This window comes from Labeo rohita, chromosome 24 (genome assembly GCF_022985175.1).
Source record: "Labeo rohita strain BAU-BD-2019 chromosome 24, IGBB_LRoh.1.0, whole genome shotgun sequence".
NCBI lineage: Eukaryota > Metazoa > Chordata > Actinopteri > Cypriniformes > Cyprinidae > Labeo > Labeo rohita.
The window spans coordinates 3,494,864-3,516,506 of NC_066892.1; the positions used below are offsets into that span (position 1 = coordinate 3,494,864).

The following is a 21,643-nucleotide window of genomic DNA, read 5'->3' on the forward strand; positions in this document are numbered from 1 at the left end:
GCATATTTAAAAATAATATAACGCATTATTTTCCATAAAAACTGAATATATAACATAAGTTAGTAAACATGCTGTGTCGCCCCCGTGTGGTCAGGAACAGTCTTTTTGTTTACTGAAGTTTCTCTGGAAAGCTTGTTAGTGCTTTTAAGCCTTCGAAGACTGACTGTTGTTCGAAGCAATAGTATTTAAGGGCGACCTGTGAAAAAATAATTTCATTGGTTGGAGCTACTGAACGAGCACGCCCCCTTTACTGACGAGTCAGTTTTTGAATCTGAACGCGGAGCGGCACTGAATGAATCATCTCGTTAGTGAACCAACTGAACAAATGGCAACCGTTGCTGTGTTCTCTTAACGAATCAATGAATGATTCTCAAAGTGAACAGATTCGAAATCGATTCGAGTCACTGAGATGAATCAAAACAGTCACTGAGATTCAAAATCTCTCCTCAAGAGTTTGTGTAATCGGATTTAATTTGTTTGATTTATGTTTACGACCGCTTGCTAGGACATTTAATTGATTTCATATCCTAAATTTCGGTGTGTTCCTCTCACACATAGCTTCAGGAGACTCATGATGTCTAATATGATAATATTATAATGATAATTATAATATGTCTAATATTATACGATACTTTATTGAGATTTGGAGCATGACAGGCCTAACCAGTTAGCATTGTATGGAAAAGGAGCAGCTTGGACATTCTGCTAAATGTATTTTGTGTTCACAGAAGAAAGTAAACCGAGTTTGGAGCAACATGAGGGTGAGTAAATAAACACGAAACTTTTTGAATTCGGTGAATTATCCGTCAACTTTGAGTCTTTTCCTAAGCAAATCAAACAGAGTTTTAGATTAATTTATCTCCTGATTTGTTGTTGTTAAAAAATACAATTATTTGTAGGTTTAAAACGCAAGTTTAATTAGATAACAACAAAACAGCATTACATAACTGCAATGAAAGTACAATGAAAAGTTATTTTATTAAACTTACTAAACTTCTAATACGTTACTATGATGTCAGGCAGAACATTTTCCTGGATCAACACCAAAAAATCACCAAAATTCCTAAACAGTCTTATCCTTTAAGTTATAAACCCACAATAATGTTTTTGAAGTCCCAAGCTTTACCATTAAATTCAACAAGATGTTGATCCAGTAACAGATTTTACTTGGCAAACTCATAGAAAGCTATTAATAACTCACAGATGTGTTTACAATATTAGACTAGCATTGGTCACACAAATCACAAAGCTGATAACTGATAAATGCACATGTAGAAATGTAAGGAATATTTCCAGGTCAATAAAAAAATAAATAAAAATTTGTATGCAGTTAAGAGGTGTTATCTTAGTAGTCAAATAAATGTAGTGTGCATGTATAAAAATGATAAATTCTTCTCATGACAGTTGCTAAAGGACACAAAAAATGACCACAGTGTTTAATCAGCACCAGTGTGACCCATTCACAACTAAAATTGCAGTTTATGGGTTACACATGCAATGTTGTTTTCTACATTGCATTTCAAACAGGATCTGCACGATCCATTTAATACTTCTATCTTGTCATTTACTTTCTATCCACTTGACGTATTCAAACATTTCTTTCTTTTTTTGTCTTTGTGCCTCTTTCACTCACTTTTTGAGCCTCTCTCTAGCTTACAGGCTGGTGCTGACCACGGTTATCCGTGGCCGGCAGTCCTGGACGTGATGATTTATTACTGAGCTTTTCATTAAAGAGTTGTAAACTTTCTGCTTTTTCCCTCTCTTGCACGTAACATCACTTCCTGGTTGACTTTTCTCTGTATTTTCTGTGCTGTGCTCCCCATTAGCCTCAGTGCGAGACGGTCCAGGTTCATTTGCGGTGAGGTTTGATGGTTGTGTTTCATCTCCACTGGTTTGATTCCTCTGATTCTGTTCAACATCTGCTGATCGTGGCGAGCTAAACTGGATTTCCTCATAAATGCTTAGCTCGGGTTTGGATTGGTCAGAAGTGGGTGTCAAGTGATTGTCAGATGTTGTGATTGGTTGAACGTCTGGCAATTGTTTGGGCATTTCTTTTATTCCATTAGCTTGTGGCATTTCAAATGTTGTTTTGGGACTTTGGCTTCGCCCACAGTCTTCTCCCATTGTTTTATCAAGCTTTTGATTGGTTCCCAGGTCTGGTTGTTGATTTTCCACTGGAGGGAGAGATACTTCAGGTTTTGCGTCGTGAACGTAAACTGGGACTAACTCGCACTGTCGGTTATTGGATAGAAAACACTCAGATTTTACATTAGCGGAGACTGAATACTTTTGTCTCTCAGAACTTCTGTTCGTTTTATGAGGTTTGTGCGTTGGATTGTTTCCCTGATGTCCTTTAAACACTGTAAGAGTTGAAATATGATTAATGGAGTGGCTTTCTATGACAATGATGTCATTGCGAGATGACTGTTGTGATGTTTTATCCTTAAGTTCATTGTGCACTTTTGCATCACCACATTGTGGCTTTATTGGGTTGGCCGAGTCATTGCTGTGGCTTTTAAATTTGCGCCTATCACCGCTGTAGCCGTTACTCAAGTGTACAACAGCAGAATCTAGAAAAAAAGAGAAACGTGACAAATTTGTATTATAAAAAACATCACTAAAACATAAATACACTCATTACTACACTACCAGTTTAAAGTTTTTGAACAGTACGATTTTTTTAATGTTTTTTAAAGAAGTCTCTTCTGCTCACCAAGCGTGCATTTATTTGATCCGAAGTACAGCAAAAACAGGAAAAATTGTGAAATAGTTTTACAAATTTAAAATAACATTTTTGAATATATTTTCAATTGTAATTTTATTCCTGTGATCAAAGCTACATTTTCAGCATCATTAGTTAAAAGTTTAAAAAGAGTTTAATTGTGCATTTTGTGGTATTAATATTACTAAATACCTGAGAAATCCATCTGAATGTTTCATAGTAGTACAATGAGCATGCATGTTGTGCATGACTTCATTGAAATGCACATACCTGCTGTGTACTTCTGGACTTCTGTCTCTTTTTCACTGGCTGTAATGAATTTCAAGGGATGAATGTCGTCTATGAAGCGCTCTCTGGCGGCACTAAAAGGAGAGAGTGAATATTTTAGAAAAACATATGAACAAAACTGGAACTGAATGTTTAAGACTGAATAAATGTGGAAAGAATAAGTTATTCTGCTAAATAAAAATAAAACTCAGACTAAATGATAATGTGGTGTTTCTCAAAAAAATATAAGGCATAAAGCTAGAGATTTAAAGACATGCACAACCAAATAACATGCACAACATATAGTGCACAGAGAAATAAAAGACTGAGTGAACTTTGAAACCATGCAAGATATTCGTATTCATGCAACTATATTTTTTATTATGGTCAATGTTATTTTTTTTTTATACATCGACTGAATTGTCTACAGTTTTAGATTGTGTAAATATCCATACCTCATACTTCTGTCTCTTTTATCCATGTGTCTGGGTTTAGTTTGGCGTTTCTGAGAGCTCGTGGCAGCGTCACCGTCAGACTCAGAGTTTGTAAGACACAAGGCTCCAGGCTCAAGCTGTAACATGCATTCATGCACACATGCACATAATCATCCATATTTATAGTCATTTTGTTTGAAATTGAACTACATTTCCCAGCAAGCTCTGGGTTATTCCGTTTCTTTCCACATGGTGGTCAATGCTGAAACAATTGAATGACCGCACAGTGGGGTATTCATTTTTAAATGAATTGCAACTTATTGCAACTTTAAATAACTGTTTTCTATTTTAATATTTTTTAAAATGTAATTTATTCCTGTGATGCAAAGTTGAATTTTTATCCGTTTTCATTGTCACATGATTTTTTAGAAATCATGCTGAATCTCACCTCTTGCTGACGGTGTGTCCAGACCTTTCTGTCAGCCAGTGCCTTCTCTCTAGCACTGCTGTTGTGACTTTGAGTCTGTTTATTTTGTTGCATCTCGTCCGGTCTGTCGGCCCAGTGTAAGTGTCTGTTTCTGTCGGCTGTCTCATGCAGAGTTCTGCTGGGTTTCTTTGCGGCGCCCCTCTGGCTGTTCCTCAGTCCTGACTGCCGGGTGATTTGTTCGGGTGGCTCAGGATAGGGGTCACCCACAAAAATGCGCTCTGCGATTAGTGACGTCGGAAGGGTTGACGTCACAACACGTGTCAGATGCAGTGGTTCATGCGAGATGCCATGTTCAGTGGTCATCCTGCTGTCATTAGCAGGACTCTCTTGGCTCCATTTCTTATAACTCTGGTGAATCTGGTAGTCCTGTTGCTCCGCTTCAGTCACACACTCCTGTTACATAAGAGAAACAAAAATCCTCTTTAAATCACAGCAAAATAGGCTCATCTTACTTAGATTTTTTGATTTGTTTCTAGACAAAATCTCTAAAAAATTCTTAACTCAAGAAGCATTTACTAGATAAGCAAAAAGAAGTAAGTTATTTAGTCTTGTTTCCTGGGGGGAAATTTGAGCGAAATTCACTTCATTCAGATTTTTTCCCCAGAAAACAAGACTTAAATATCTTGCATCATTTTGCTTATCTGGTAAATGCATCTTGATTTAAGAATTTTTAGATATTTTGACTAAACACAAGACAAAAATAGGAAGTAAGATGAGCATTTTTTTTTTTTTTTGCAGTTAATCAAACTTTTTTTTTAATGCCAAGGACCCCTAAATATAGCGGTAAATTATTAATATATTATTTGGAAACTGTTTGCTTTGTAGGTTGACAGCTTTTGTTTTTTGCCCTAGCCACTCTTAGCATTAATTTTGGATGTATAAACCTGGAAAGAAATATTTTTAATGTAAATTTGATTGTAACGCACTTTAATATATTATTTGTATTTTTTTTCTTTCTTTAGAAAGCAGAATAAACCATGTCAAATGTGTTAAAATATTATGTAATATTAATAAAATGAATAAATTCAAGTGAACACAATTTTTTTTTATTAATTTATATTTATTTATTTTTTTTATTTTTTGCTTAAATCTTTAATGGACCCCAAGCTCTCCCTCATGACTTCTGCTGTCAGTAAAATGCTCATTGTTTTGTGCTGAATTTTACAGAATATGGATATGTATATTTATTGTTATGTATATTTATACTCAGAACATTAGTCTAAAATATTTATTTTCAGGCTAATCAACAGGTCTGTGCTGATTCAATTCAGTATCAATTCAGTATTCAGTATCTTCAGTAGAAATGTTGCTGTTTGTTGCATATCAAGAGAGACTGATGCAGCTGATTCACTTTCTCACACTTTCACCCAGCCCAACTAGTGAAGTGGTTAAAGAATAAGGCTGGTAGCTGATAAGTTGCGGGTTAAAATTTTGCAGTCCCTCATGACTGTACATTTGTGTCTTTAACCACAAGCTGCTCATCAATTTAGCAGTAATGTGGTTTGCTGGTTAAGACTCTGAGCTGGTAAACAGAAGTTTCCTGGTTCAATTAAAATTTATATTTATTAAAGCTACTAAAATGTATCCAAGAATTGGTGATTTGAGGTGATGTGTTTATTAGCTTCCTGAAAATGGAGTATAGTGCATCTCATTACCATGTTGAGACCTTCTAACTCGCCCTCAAAGTAGGAAACAGGTTTTGGCGGAGGAACTGAAGGATTGAAAGAGAAGACTATTTAGGTATATAGACTTGAATGAATGCTCATTGACAGACCAACATGTAAACTCACCACCCTGCCTCTGTAGACCCAGTAAGGCCATAAAGCGGTTCTTGTTCACCCTCAAACCGCACAAGATATCCTCCATCATCCAGAGCTGCCTCTGAGCCTGAATTTGCTCCTGCATGTAGTTGAGGAGTTTGGATTAAAACATCTTTAATTAGTCATGTAACAGATGCTTTTACGCTTTAGGTCAATAGTTTACATGCACCTTTTCAGAATCTGCAAATGTTCTTCAAAAAAATCCTTCAGGTCCCATAAATTCTTTGGTTTTTCAGCACTTTTTGTGTATTTGAACCCTTTCCAACAATGACTGTATGATTTTGGAGATCCATCTTTTCACACTGAGGGACTCATATGCAACTATTACAGAGCTTTCAAATGCTTACTGATGCGCAAGAAGGAAAAATTTGCATTAAGTGCTGGGTGTGAAAACTTTTGAACAGAATAAAGATGTGTACATTTTTCTTATTTTGCCAAAAAAAAAAAAATCTTCATTTAGTACTGTCCTAAACTACAGAAGATACTTACATGTTTCCCAGAAGACAAAATAAGTTGAATTTACCCTGATTGTCAAATTCCAAAAGTTTTCACCCCCAGCTCTTAATGTATCGTTTTTCCTTCTGGAGCATCAGTGAGCATTTGAACCTTCTGTAATAGTTGCATATGAGTCCCTCAGTTTTCTTCAGTGTTGAAAGATGGATCTTAATATCATACAGTCATTTTTGGAAATGACACAAAAATGCTAAAAAAACAAAAGAATTTGTGGGACCTGAAGGATTTTTCAGAAGAACAGCAGGCAGTTTAATTGTTTACGACAAACAAGGGACTCATAAACAACTATCACTAAACAAAAACAAAAAAAAAAAGCTGTGGTTCATTCAGGGAGCAACACAATATTAAGAATCAAGCATATGTAAACCTTTGAATGGATTCTGCAAGTTGTATGCAAACTTTTGACCTCAGCTGCATCTAAAGTCATTTAAAACCTTCCAAATCTTTACCACTATGCCACACTATCCCAAGCAGTTACAATAAAGACATTCTGTTTTAATGCTTGTAATCTGACCGTTTACAGTATTGGTGTTTCTGTATACTGATGGTTGCACCCAAAGGAATAAGGAGTAATTTAAGCAGAGCATCAGGTGATTTGTCCAGACGTCACATAAAGTGTTTGTATGCATTACCTGTGGGGTTCCAAAGTGAAGGATGTGTTGGAGATGAGAATGGAAAACAGATAGCTCACTCTCCATCCGTTCATAATCACTCCACAGTCTGTCCATTTCCTGAAGAAGAGAGGCATTGCTTTAGTAGGTCTGACTTATGCATTAATAACATGCATGAACTGTGTAAAAGCACTGAATTGTGTAATCTCTGTTGCACAAGCCAATGTTTTTATCTCTAGCTAAAATAATGAAATACTTATTATATGCAAAATATATGCATGTCTTGACAATAACCACACACTTGTTTTTTGCTTGTTTGTAGGTCTTGAGTATTTTGTGATTTTTGCATTAATTGCGTTTTCAAATGCATACAAAGTCACCGAAGCTCAGAGCTGAAAACTCTGGTGGATCATGAGCTGCTTGCATGTAAATGAACACAGTGTTGTGCTTCACTGTGAAACACACAGCCTTTGTGATTTATCTCACTATTGCAACCCTAGCACACACATACACACAGTACTGTACCGATGACAAATCACATAATCTGGCTCTGAGTGTGACCAGCTCCTCCTGAAGCAGAGTCTTCTGGGATACTTCCTGCTCCCCAGGAAGTCCGTCTTCCATCCCCAGCCATTTGATTTCTAAAGCATACTCAATGCTTTTCTAAAGAAAAGGAGAGAGCAGACAGGAATATTTGTGAGGTGTTTTTACTTACAGTACTTGATTTCAGTTTTATGTCATCTGTTTGTGTGACAGACCTTATCTGCCTGTAACTGAGCCAGCTGCATAGAGACGGACTGCAGCAGTTTATCACAACCACACAGACGAGTGAGAACCACCTAAATGTCAAGAGGAGAAGGATCAAGAGTCTGGATTAGGTTAACAATTATAGTTAACTAAAAAAATACTAAAATACATTAATTGAAATAAAATGAAAACAGAAAACAAATGCATTATTTAAATGAGTAGATTTGGCATTTCTCATTTTCATCAATTTAAGTACTGAAATGAATAAAACTAAAACTGCAGTAAAATCTTTTATTAAATTAATACAGTTGTACAATTTTAAACTAAAATGACAAAAACTCACACTCTAAAAAGTAACTTAAAAATTGAGGAAACCCATTGCCTTAAAATTAATTAAATAATTTTAATTATTATTATTTAAGTGAACTTGACAATCACTTAACTTTTTTAAAAAATTATTTACTTATTTTACTTATTTACTTATTTTTATTTACCATTTTAAGGCAACTGGTTTCCTCAATTTTTTTTAAGTTAAGTCAACTTATCATTTTACACTAAAACTACCAAAACTTTAAAATGAAATTGAAAACAGTTTAAAAAATAAAAAATGAATTCAAAATATTAATAAAAACTATAATAGAATGTCAAGGATATTAGGCTGGATTCTTGAAAGTACATTTCCTAAAAATGTCTTTTAAGGACAAAATTTTGTTTTTAAACTGTTAAAAATGTTTGATGTTACTTGTGTAATAATGATAAAGTGACAGCAGTTCAAGACTTAAAAAAAAAAAGTACAATGATGTTGTAATAGCAGTTTTTGAGTCAATAGTCAGTTACTCAAGTTCACAAGCCATTGAGACACAATTTAAGAATTTGAATTCCTGAAAAATAAATGTCGTCTTATAACCTTGTACTTCATTTAAAGCCCTGAAGTCAAGAAATGTTCTTGGGAATACAAAATATTTAACAACTTTATTCTCACATTATAGTGCACTCACATCTGTGTCGTTTTCCAGATCTCTGATTGGTTGTATTTCTCTCTCCAAGAGGATGTCTGATTTACCTGCCTGGAGCAAAATGTAAAAATGGTATAGAAACAATTTTCACTTAGAAATTACTAGTAAACTTTACAAACAATTACAAAAAAGGCCAAGTAACACATTAGGCCAGATGTACTAACAGCTTGCACCAGCACAAACCATCTTTTGGCATTAAAATAGTACTGTCAGGATTTACTAAAGAAGCGCAATGAAGAATTAGCACTGAAAAGGCGTGGACAGTTATTTCTGCACCTGACCTTACTGAATATGTATATGTAGGAGTCTCCCTTTCAGGCCCAAAATTAATGGGAGGACAGTATTAAAATGAATTATACAATGCAATTTACTAACATTTGCACTCATCAAATTACTGGTATTTGCACCAGTTGAATTAAGTGAAGTAGTAATTTCTTGTGAACATTCTCTAGTAATCTTGTTTGAAAACACTGAAAAATAATTTTTAACAAATGTATGCAGAAACCTTTTTTTTTTTTTTAGCAAAGAAATGGCATTGTCTTTGAACATTGTTCAACGTAAACAATTTAAATGACACTTATATGCTTAAAAAAGATCGAATAAACTACAAAATGTGCCTACATATGGCTTTACTGTAACATTTTAGAGAATGTAATATGCCACACAGGGATGTCAGAGATCATGTGATAGTTTTAAAGTGTTATTAACACACATTTGTCTTACCTTGCACATTGCCATGTGTTCAGCTGTGTGGTAGTTTGAACAGTAGCACACAGAGCATGGAAACTCAGGCTGAAAAACAGTTAAAGTGTGTTTTTTTGGTTCACAAAACCAGTCATAAGGGTAAGAGATTTCTGAAAGCTAAATAAATAAGCTATGGTTTGTTAGGATAGGACAATATTTGACTGAGATAATCTGAGGGTGCAAAAAAATCTACATTTTGAGAAAATCGGCTGTCAAGTTGAAGTTCTTATCAATGCATATTACCAATCAAAAATAAGTTTTGATATATTTATGGTGGGAAATTTACAAAAAATGTTCATGGAACATGATTTTTATTTAATAAATAAATGGATAAATTAATGAATTAATAAATTGATTTTTGGCATAGAGACAGAGCGACACTCATCATGATCTGAAAACCATGCCCCTCATGTGGGCGTGGCCTAAATGCGCTCCGTCTCTATAAAAGAAAATTGATAATTTTGACCCTTACAAACAATTGTTTGGTATTTTTACAAATATAACCTTGCTGCTTATGACTGGTTTTGTGGTCCAGGGTCATATTGGCGAACATTCTTGATTCTTACCTTGTCGAGCAGATGTCCTCTCTCTGTGTAGATGCAAGGTGACATTGGAGCACTCACGAGCAATTATCCAAGGGCCAAACATCCGCTCTGCCCATATTACCATTACACGGTGACACATAGTGATCTCTGGGAAATGGAGGCTGCTTAAAGGTTGCTTTCGGATGTAGGAATGAAAGAGGTTCCTCATCTGCGTTCAGCAAACTTTGAGGATGCTCAGTAGCTTCAGGTGCACTGACAGAGGGAAAAAAAGCAGAAAATATTCATCTTAAGGTAAATTATGGCTGTTTTGGCACAAGAAACCTTGACTGGCTTTGACTTAAATTTAAAAGCCATCAAGAACATTTCAAGCCCCTTTATGCTATATAATTTTGAAGCAACTTGGATAATTTACATTGGTCTGCTCTCATATCTTCCTCTCAGCTCTGGGGTCTTCATTTTAATTCCCATCATGTCTTGATCCAGTAGGGTCGGTTCTGTTTGCACCCTACTCAGTTTTGTTGGGGACTGGGCATTTCGTTCTGGAAACATGTCTGTGTGCTGGAGCTCCATGGTTTCAGTGTTATCTCCCATCTGAGTGAAGTCCTGAAAACTGGCACAGCGTCTGAAGAATGACAAGAGACATTAGTAACCTGTGGAAATGGAACGATTTGAGATTGAGAGCTTAGGTTCACCTGTTGATGATGTCATCAGCCTCCATGCTTGCTGATTGGCTGAGAGCCCTGACCCAGCCCAACATGTCCTCTTGGGTTTCAGCACTCATGATGTACGGCCGCATCCCCTGATGAACAACCTAAATGTGCAAGTGTGCAATGAGACTATTTGTACTTTTAAATTTAAGGAGCTTCAAATGAGGTTCATGCTCACCTTAAATGCATATTTACGGTTTCTGCACTCTCTAGGGGAGCAGTAGAGAATCCTGTAGCTGGGAAGAGGAATACTGCCCAGAACAGACTCCTCACGGCTGTCTGAAGAAACAGGTTTAGAGAGTGATTCCAGGGAATAAGATTCAGGTATCCAAAGGGAAAAATAGTAATTTCAGTCTTTTTGAAATGGAAAAGGACTGCGCTTTAAAACAATGATTTTAAGTAAACTGTTTATAAAGACAGTCACATAGAAATTATTTTACCTTTATAATAATACAGGCAGTAATTGGAAAGAACAAACCATCTTCTTTTCCACAATTTCAGTCCAGTGCTGTCCTACAGAAAAAGACAGTTATGAATTATGAATTAGCTTTTTTAATGTCATTTTTCATTTGAATTTTTGAAAATTTTATTAACTTGTGCCTTTGTCATTTTATTATTTTTGCAAATATATTTTATTTGTATTAATTTTAGTACTTTACCTTATTTGTTTTTAAAAAAAATATTATGTTTTTCATAATATATGAATACAAACATTACATTTAAAAAACAGAACTTGGTATTTAAAGTAAAAAGAGAAGTTTAAAACTAGACATTTGTCTTAATTTGTCATGAAGACAGTTTTGTCAGTATGGTCAGTATTGTGCTCAAATTGTTACCCTCTTGTATAGCCATCCTCTGATCACCACAGGACAATTGGGGTCTCTCTTCGCCGCTTGACATCTCTTTCCAAACGTCTGCACTTTTTCATGACACTGCACACATATAATCACAGATGATTTTGTTGGATTTGAAATATGTTGCCGTGTGTTTTGTCCAAATGTGTATGTGATTCACCTTGTCTCTGATCGGCAGAAAGGAAACTGTGGCGCTGCTGGAGGCCTGACTGACTCTGTCCTGATCCTCCATTCTAGACAGACAATAGCAATGGATCCAGAATGAAGCATCAAGAACCATCAAACTGTTCAGGTTAGCTGACTTTGCTATTTTACATTCAGAGAACACTAGTAATTTTCTGCTTTATACTGACCTTCAGCTGTTTGTTGGAGGTTGGACTTTTATCTTTAAAACTGATTTGGAAAGCCCTCTAAAAATAAATATGAATTAAATGGCTTCTTATACTGGGTGAATATATTACAGAAAATATTTACATTGTTTATTATGGCTTTAGTACAATGTTACAATTATATTAAATGCCTGTTTATGTGTTTTTTATATTTTATATTTTTATAAATTATAATGGATATGTGTGTTTAAATGTAATATTTTTCTCAAATGTATAAATACAAAAAAATTTGATTTAAATACAAATAAAATACAAAACAAATTACATTTTAGGGGTTCTTGGCATCAAAAAATTATGAAAATACTGCATTCAAATTATTGAGCAACAGTGGCTCATCAGGGTCAGTGGTTGTTTACAGTAACCCACTTCTACTTCTGTAAATTACTTGCATTATTTCATAACATACAATTAGATGTCATATTTGACCTCGTTGACCACAGTTGCTCAAAGAGTTTTGTGAAACATGTATCATCTTACAGTTTTACACTGTGTAGCATGTATTCTCTAGCTGCTACTGTGCTGTGCTGTGCTGTCCTCTCTGAAAAACACTGCTGCCAGCACTGTACACTGATTGTTGAAAAAGTCCAGTCCCTTTTTATTCACGTCATTCCTTTATTCCCACTGACATTCTTTAGTCATTTATCAGAGTAACTGAAGTATTGTACTGATGCAAACTAGAGTTTTACATTTATAGAAAATGTGAGTGGTGCTTTCCTGTACAAAAGTTAATGTTTAAGTCTTCAGAGTGTTTTAACCAAGTGGTTGTGAATGTGTTGCTATGCATTGCTATGTGGTTGCTGGGGTGTTCTGAGTATTTTTGAGTGTGTTGCTATGCGGTTGCTGAGGTGTTCTGAGTGGTTGTGAGTGTGTTGCTATGCGGTTGCTGAGGTGTTCTGAGCGAATGTGTTGCTATACGGTTGCTGGGGTGTTCTGAGTGGTTGTAAGTGTGTTGCTATGAGTTGCTATGTGTTTCTATGCCTTGCTGTGAGGCTGCTGGGTTGTTCTGAGTGGTTGTGAGTGTGTTGCAATGCGGTTGCTGGGGTGTTCTGAGGAGTTGTGAGTCTGTTTCTATGCAGTTGCTGGGTTGTTCTGAGTGTTTGTGAGTGTGTTGCTATGCAGTTGCTGGGGTGTTCTGAGTGCTTGTGAGTGTTGCTATGCTGTTGCTGGGGTGTTCTGAGTAGTTTTGAGTAGTATTGGGTGGATTGCTGAGATATTTTTAGTAGTTGTGAGTGTGATTCTGTGCGATTGCTATGCATTTGCTTTGGTGTTCTAAGTGAATGTGTTGCTATGTGGTTGCTGGGGTGTTTTGAGTATGTTGCCATGCAGTTGCTGGGGTGTTTTGAGTGAATGTGTTGCTTTGCGGTTACTGGAGTGTTCTGAGTGAATGTGTCGCTATGCGGTTGCTGGGGTGTTCTGAGTGAATGTGTTGTTATGCGGCTGCTGAGATGTTTTAAGTAGTTGTAGTTTTGAGTAGTATTGGGTGGATTGCTGAGATATTTTTAGTAGTTGTGAGTGTGATTCTATGCGATTGCTATGCATTTGCTCTAAGTTCTAAGTGAATGTGTTGCTATGTGGTTGCTGGGGTGTTTTGAGTATGTTGTCATGCAGTTGCTGGGGTGTTCTAAGTGAATGTGTTGCTGTGCGGTTGCTGGGGTGTTCTGAGTGAATGTGTTGTTATGCGGCTGCTGAGATGTTTTAAGTAGTTGTAAGTATGTTGCTATACAGTTGCTGGGGTGTTTTGAGTAATTGTGAGTGTTGCTATGCACTTGCTGAGATGTTTTGAGTAGTTGTGAGTGTGTTGCTATGCGGTTGCTGGGGTGTTCTGAGTAGTTTTGAATGTGATGCTATGCAGTTGTTAGGGTGTTCTAGGTGAATATGTTGCTATGTAATTCTTGGGTTTTCTGAGTAGTTGTGGGTGTGTTGCTATGAGGTTGCTGGGGTGTTGTGAGTGGGTGTATCTTGCTATGCAGTTGCTGGGGTGTTCTTAGTAGTTATGAGTGTGTTGCTATGTGTTTGCTGGGGTGTTCTTGGTGAATGTGTTTCTATGTGGTTGCTGGTGTGTTCTGAGTCAATGTGTGTTGCTTTGTGGTTGCTGGAGTGTCAAAAATCCATGCCTAAGTCTGTATTTTACTTTATAGTCCACCAAACTATAAGCCAAACACAGCTTTCCTCAACAAGACATGATTTAAGGAATCATTCATGTTTGAAGCACACACTGAAGTTTATTGCTAATGTTTAGGAGCTTGTTCAAATCACTAACTCAAAGTATGAGCAATAGACTTCACTAATAAAAAGTACATTCTCATGCAAAGAACAACAAAATCCCAAGTTAGTCACAACATGTGGTGTTAGTTCAGAAGCTCACTACATGCAAGTTTCAAACTCTGCAGATTAAGTACTAACCAAGCTTGAGGATTTCAGTGCTCCAGATATGACCGATATCCTTACAAACTTAACAGAAGAGTTCAAGAAGTGTTGCAGGAGTCTGTCCCCATGCTATTCTGGGTGCTGCTGACCCATAACTTAGAGTGACACATAACAGCTGTTTTGCTCTGACCACTGGATGGGTTCATAGAGTACGTGAATGAGAGAGTAGAATTAGAAGAATGAATGAGCACAGTTGCTACTGGTAAGTACAGCTGCTATGGCAGGGACTCTGGCAGCTGTGGTTGCCAGAAATTCACTTAAAAATATGGCAACAATGTTTCAGGCATTATGGAAGGTATTTTGAAAATTTAAAACAGTCAAATGTACAGCTGATTAAAATATAAATATAGAAACTATTTATTATAAAAGGTGAAGTTTCATCCAAACAGTTTTCTGTGAAAACACATGTAGTGACTTTTTAAATATAATGTAGATTATCAGATAATTCATACTTTTTTTTTTTTTTTACAGTAAAGTATATTGTATTAGTAAATGTATTCTTGTATTTTTTTAAGCTTTTGTGCAGTAAAGAAAGGGACAGCAAGAATGCATGAATACTTGTGGACATTGAGTATTTGAGGTGTAGGAGTGTGTGTGAGCGTCTCAGAAATGGTTGCATAATGTCTGTTGTACAGAACACACACAAATAGAGCCTGTGCAAAACAAAGCATGAACTGTTAGAGGCCTCATGAACAGTCACTTATTGAGCAATGCTCACTGATGATCTGGACAGGATGACAACATTTTAGCTTGTGTTTGTGATAGTTTTTTGAAAGGTTGTAGAAAGGTTGTGGTAATGATTATTATTGTACAAATCGCCAAACATTTGTGAATATGAGACCAGATGCCCTGTGGTAATTTTCTAATGAAGAAATAGAAAATATTGCTCAATGGCACATAATCAAGGTCATTTAAAGTTTATTTGATGTTTAATATGCAGTTACATTTAATGGAGAAACATTTTATTATTGTGCTTTTTTTTTTTAATGATTCTTATTTATGTTTTAATAGGTTCCATTTCTTTGATGACAACAAAACTGTAATATTGTGAAATATTATTGCAATTTAAAATAACTGTTTTCTATTGTAATATGTTATAAAATGTAATTTATTCTTGTGAATTTTCAGCATCATTACTCCAGTCTTGTCACATGATACTTCAGAAATCATTCTAATATGCTGCTTTTCTACTCGGGCTGTGCTGCTTTATATTTTGGGAAAATCATGATACATTTTTCCAGGTTTTTATGATAAATACTATGTACATGTAAATCTTTTGTAATATTTTAAATGTCTCACTTTTTATAAATTTTATCCATCCTATCTGAATAAAAATATTAATATCTTTTTTAAAAAGAATGTATTGACTCCAAATGTTTGAGCGCTGATCACATACACCACAAAAATCTGATTTAGAGCCATAAAGACTGCTGTACTGTGTTAAATAAAACTATTCTCATTAACAGTGTTCAAAACAGTACAGTGGTTAAAGCAGATCATGAGCATACCCTAAACTATAGCCCCAACAAAACAACTACAAACTACACAGAGAAACCCAATATCATAAGAGAAAAGAATAAACTGAATTCTTGTACCTGGTCTGTTTTCGGTACCCAACAGCAACTTCCAGCGCCATGGTGCGTTCAGCATCTCTCTCTCTGAGAGACAAACGCTCAACACAGTCGCACAGACGCTGCGGAGGCTCAATCCCTCTTTCATCCCTTTAACACTGAATCCTCTGTTTCCCTGGGTTCACTCTCAGCTCGCACTCTCTTTTTTTGCTTCTGATGTCTGTAAAGTGGCATTTAAGATGGTAGGATGGAAAAATCATGGATGGACAAATCAAATGACCCGACTATTTCTTTTGAACAGCAATGAAGAGCAAATGGAGACTTATTACAAAGTGTAATGCTTTTTTTTCTAAAAACAACAAAAACATTTGTCTCTTCTAGTTTCAGAGATGTTTGAAAAAATGTCTCTAAATGACATTATGAAAGAAAACGCTGAGTATTTTTGATTGATTTGATTTTCTGCATACAAGTCATTATAGAAAACATTATTGGAAAGTGTTAAAATGTCAAAAACACCAAAGATTTTAGGTTAAAATTTATGTAAGTGTACAATAAAAGTGAAATACTATTTGCTTTTTTTTCCATCTTTTACAGTAAATGACCTTCTAGCTATTTTGCAACCTGTGGTGTGTTAATTTATAGTATAAATACAAGTACACATGATTTATATAGCCTCTCATTAAATTAACCCGTAGCTGCGAACTACAAACTACATGCAGTGTCATTGCAGGACACGCCAACTTCCCTTTTACAGGTTGAACTTAAAAAGCATCCATCTAGGAGACAAACAACTAAACAGAAGTGATCTTCTCTCATACAAGACCTGCTGATCGTCGTAAGTCTCTAAAAAGTGATTGAACACATTTAGTAGTAATATACTGTTTTAATTTAATATTAAAATATATTTTCTTTTTACCTTTTTCCTTCAAACCTGCTCAACAAGATGTTGGTGCCAGTGGTTTTATTTTTCTGTCTGCTCTCTCTGACAACAGCGGCTACTGAAGGTACCACAGTTTTTTTAGTTAATAGATTGCACAGATTTTTTTGTGTGTGTGAGCTGGATTTTGCTTCTCTGTTGTAAAAGATGGATTTATATTTTTTTCATGGTTTATTTTGGTTTTGTCTTGCAGAGGGCTCTCGCTGGTAAAGTGCTTCTGTTTCCAACCAAGTCTGATTCCAGCTACGTTAAACTCACTCCTAAAAAGCCACTGAGTCTTTCAGCATTTACTCTCTGCATGCATGTTGCGATGGAGCTCCAGGACATGAGGCAGATCATTCTCTTCACCTACCGCACACCTGATGTTGATGAACTCAACGTATGGAGAGAAAAAGACGGTCGTGTGGCCTTGAGAATTCAGACTAGTGACAATGCAGCATTTTTCCATCTGCCTCCTCTCTCCACTTTCCAGACCCACTTGTGCATCACCTGGGACTCTGCGACTGGTCTTACTGCCGTTTGGGTGGATGGACGTCGCAGTTTGTTCCAGTTGTATAGAGAAGGTCTGTCAATCCGTCCTGGCGGCACCGTCCTGCTCGGCCAAGACTGTGATAAATATCTGAGTGCTTTTGATGCAAATCAGAGCTTTGTAGGAGAAATTACAGATGTGCAAATGTGGGATCATGTTCTCTCTGGCACTGAGATTCGGGCGGTTTATTCAAACCAGGAACCATATGTGCTGAAGGGAAACGTGTTTGACTGGAACACCATCAAATATGAGATTACTGGAAATGTGTTGGTGGCTCAAAATGACTGATTCTGATCAGTAACGTCACACTGTGCCACTGTCTACTATCTATAATCTGTTTTAATTGGCTTGCAAAGCTGTACGGGCTAACAAATAAATTTTTCTCAGCATTACAACTGCAGTGTCTGTGTATAATTTGGAAAAAGGTTTCAAAGATGTTCTAAATCACTTAATTTTAGTCTAGTAATGGTTTTCCCCAAAGTTTACTTAACAAAAAAAGAGGTGTGAAGTGAAAATTTACATCCAAGCTAAATTGTCATTAAAGTGCTGAAACACTTTGAAGAAATGTGACTGTGAACATAAATTTTAACCTAAAATCTTAATGTAACAAATATATTTTGGTGTTTTTGACATCATGATGACATTTTCCAATAATCAATGAGGTCAATGAAATCATATTTTATGAACCTTTTTGAAAATACCCAGATAAAAATGTTAATGCTCAGAGGTTGTTCTTTCACCATCCTGCAGTGTTTTTTTTTTAAATAGCTCCAGCCCTGCTCAAACACAAAGATTACTTGGAAAATTTTACAGATGATTATGTGATTGATTAGAGATAAACTAAACCATGCAGAACAGTGGCTGGACCTCAAGGTCTGGAATTTCCCAACCCTAAAGACAGTTCACCAATGTAAAAATACAAGAAATGTATATGCCTCAATTTTAGGACACTTAGACTTAGACCAGCATAATTGCATATTACATATTTTTTTCATCAGATAAATCATTGGAAATATTGATAATTTAGGCTTTTGTTACACCCAACAGGGGAACATATGCTTGGGAGAAACTCATAAAATCTGAAATATTTAAAAAAATTCCTTTGGATGTATTTTACTTGAGACCAGATGATTTTTTTGCTGGTCATTTTCCATGTTTTAGGGATAAAACCCTAAATATTCTGCTGCTGTCTGCTGGTGATATGCAGGTGGTGCAGTCTTGTGTCCTCATTGCTCAAGTACAAAGTGTTGTCTTCATTTATAAAAAGTTCCAGCAATATGTTTTAACATCTACATCTTAACCATAACTTAGAGTGACACATAACAGCTGCCACTGGTCAGTACTGGGGCTGTCAAAATGACTGAAAAACTAAATTTGAATGTTGTACTTAAATATTATAAATATTCAAATTATATTCAAATTTAAAAGGCATAATTTCAGTTAGGGGGAAAAAAGTGTTTGTCTTCTCTCCTGTGGCTACAAAAGGGTGCATCAAGCAAAATATTACTAATGCACATTTATTCAAGCGATTAAAATAACATGATTATCTGTTTAAAAAAAAAAAAAAAGTGCATAATGTTTAAAATAATGTATAAAAAGCAAATAGTTGCTTAAACAATTATAAACAAAACAGCATCATTTATGTATGCATAGTTTAATACAAAGGGCCGAAAGCCAATGACACAGAATACATTTTCTATTTAAAAACATGAGATGCAGTGGGATAAGGGAAAAAAACCCCGCTATAAAGTCTCAAAGACATGATGTGATAGATGATGAATGATTAAGATCACTTAAATGTTTATTACATGCTCTTGTGCAGTGAGAATTGAGGAAGCTGTAATTCTTGGCCAGGAGAATAATCTTTGAATTGATAAAAGATTGTTCGGTGGAAGAACAGATTAGCCAGTTGTAAACTTAACTCTGTTACAGTTAATCCTAAAGCTGATATAAACATTAATAATTAACTATAACAAGTTATAAATAATCAATAATATTAGCCCCTTAAAATGCCAACATCCCTTTCACAGGTTAAACTTAAAAGAGCAACCATCTAGGAGACAACTAAACCAAAAGTGAAGACCTGCTGATCATCGTAAGTATTCTTAGTTTAAACCTAATTCTCTAAAAAGTGATTTAGTAGTAATAAACTGTTATAATTTAATATTAAAATCAATGAAGCGGTGAAGAATTTGTCCAGCACAAGAAGTAATGGATTTTCTTTTTGTCTTTTTCCTTCAGACCTGCAACAAGATGTTGGTGCGAGTAGTTTTATTTTTCTGTCTGCTATCTTTGAAACCAGCAGCTACTGAAGGTACAACATTCTTTCTGAATAATTACACAGATTTTTGTGAGCAGGATTTTGCTCCTCTATTGGAAAATATAAATGGATTTACATTTTTTAATGGTTTATTTTGGTTTTGTCTTGCAGAGGGTCTTGGTGGTAAAATGCTTGTGTTTCCAACCAAGTCTGATTCCAGCTACGTTAAACTCACTCCTAAAAAGCCACTGAGTCTTTCAGCATTTACTCTCTGCATGCGTGTCGCGACGGAGCTCCAAGGCGATAAGTCAATCATTCTCTTTACCTACCGCACGCCTGATGTTGATGAAATCAATGTGTGGAAATTGACAGATGGTCGTTTGACCTTGCATATTCAGTCTAGTGAAGATGGAGCATTTTTCAGTGTGCCTCCCCTCTCCGCCTTCCAGACCCACCTGTGCATCACTTGGGATGCTGCGACTGGTCTTACTGCCTTTTGGGTGGATGGACGTCGCAGTCTGTACCAGTTGTATAGAACAGGCTACTCAATCCGTCCTGGCGGCACCGTTCTCCTCGGCCAAGACTGTGATAATTATGTGGGTGGCTTTGATGCAGAGCAAAGCTTTGTGGGAGAAGTTTCAGATGTGCAAATGTGGGATCATGTTCTCTCTGGCAGTGAGATTAGGGAGGTTTATTCAAACCAGGAATCGCATGTGCCGAAGGGGAACGTGTTTGACTGGAACACCATCAAATATGAGATTATTGGAAATGTGTTGGTGGCTCAAAATAACTGATTCTGATCAGTAACGTCACACAGTTTATTTGTTGGATCACAACAAATAAATTCTTCTCAGCATTACAAACTGCAGTGTCTGTGTATAATTTGGACAAAGGTTTCAAAGTTGTTCTAAATCACTTAATTTCAGTCTAGTAAGCAGTCTAGTTCCCCAAAGTTTACTTAACAGAAAAAGAGGTGTGAAGTGAAAATTTACATCCAAGCTAAATTGTCATTAAAGTGCTGAAACACTTTGAAGAAATATGACTGTGAACATAAATTTTAACCTAAAATCTTGATGTTACAAATATATTTTGGTGTTTTTTATATAATGAATGACATTTTCCAATAATCAACCAATGAGATCAATGAAACGATATTTTATGAACCTTTTATGAAAATGGATAAAAGAATGTTAATTCTCAGAGGTTGTTGTGTGGTCCTTGCCGAGTTCCAGTTCTCTGATTGGTGGATATTTCTCTGCAGGATTATGGGTAGTGTAGTTCTTTACCAAGGATTGATATAAATAAAAAAAGATATATATAATCATATATATAATATAGAAAAATCAAAAAGGTAGAAAATCGGATATATATCAAAAATTCCTTTAATTATATTTTATTTCAGACCAGATGATCTAAAAGGTGACATGAAATGATTTTTTACTGGTCATTTTCCATGTTTTAGGGATAGAACCGGTGCAGTCTTGCATTCTTATTGCTTAAGTACAAAGTAGTCTTCATTTATACAAAGTTTCAGCAATATGTTTTAACATCTACATCTGACCCATAACATAGAGTGACACATAACAGTTGTTTTGCGCTGGTCACTGGATGGGTTCATAGAGTATGTGAATGAGATAAAGTAGATTTATAAAAAGTCATGCACAGTTGCTTTGTTGTTTTGCACCCCTTTCTCTGAGTTTTGGATCATTTTATTTGTTCTGCTGACGTTTGTACACTCTCAGAAATAAAGGCACAAAAGCTTTCACTGGGATGGTACCTTTTCAAAGGTACATGTTGATACCTAAAGGTTCAATTTTGGAGCCTTAAAGGAACATATTAGTACTTAAAGTGTACATATCTGAATTAAAATAAGGAGTGTTAAACTCTCTCTCTCTCTCTCTCTCTCTCTCTCTCTCTCTCTCTCTCTCTCTCTCTCTCTCTCACTCACTCACTCACTCACTCACTCACTCACTCACTCACTCACTCCCACACACACTCACCTTTACCTTTTTATCCTTTTTATTAAATATATGCTTAGCTCAGCTGTTATACCTAGTCCCATA

At 35.8% G+C, this 21,643-nt stretch overlaps 3 protein-coding genes across 3 annotated transcripts; 2 read left to right on the forward strand and 1 right to left on the reverse strand.

Annotated features, from left to right (window-relative positions):
- The first annotated feature begins 440 nt into the window (after positions 1-440).
- On the forward strand, positions 441-20,374 carry LOC127155548 (pentraxin fusion protein). The gene is made up of 5 exons (XM_051097835.1): positions 441-761; positions 11,646-11,759; positions 19,351-19,415; positions 19,562-19,634; positions 19,752-20,374. Exons 4-5 carry the CDS (start codon positions 19,574-19,576, stop codon positions 20,372-20,374), a joined length of 684 nt encoding a protein of 227 aa, XP_050953792.1. The 5' UTR covers positions 441-761; positions 11,646-11,759; positions 19,351-19,415; positions 19,562-19,573.
- Positions 906-10,119, reverse strand: si:ch211-234p6.5 (pleckstrin homology domain-containing family A member 5). The gene is made up of 12 exons (XM_051097828.1): positions 9,928-10,119; positions 9,341-9,409; positions 8,600-8,668; positions 7,613-7,693; positions 7,380-7,517; positions 6,876-6,974; positions 5,701-5,809; positions 5,566-5,621; positions 3,872-4,303; positions 3,445-3,560; positions 2,993-3,084; positions 906-2,570 (listed from the first exon to the last, which is right to left on the reverse strand). The coding sequence occupies exons 1-12, from the start codon at positions 9,970-9,972 to the stop codon at positions 1,654-1,656; spliced, it is 2,223 nt and encodes a 740-aa protein (XP_050953785.1). The 5' UTR covers positions 9,973-10,119; the 3' UTR covers positions 906-1,653.
- On the forward strand, positions 16,791-17,622 carry LOC127155554 (pentraxin fusion protein-like). Its single transcript, XM_051097844.1, has 2 exons — positions 16,791-16,866; positions 16,985-17,622. The coding sequence occupies exons 1-2, from the start codon at positions 16,798-16,800 to the stop codon at positions 17,606-17,608; spliced, it is 693 nt and encodes a 230-aa protein (XP_050953801.1). The 5' UTR covers positions 16,791-16,797; the 3' UTR covers positions 17,609-17,622.
- Positions 20,375-21,643: the final 1,269 nt, after the last annotated feature.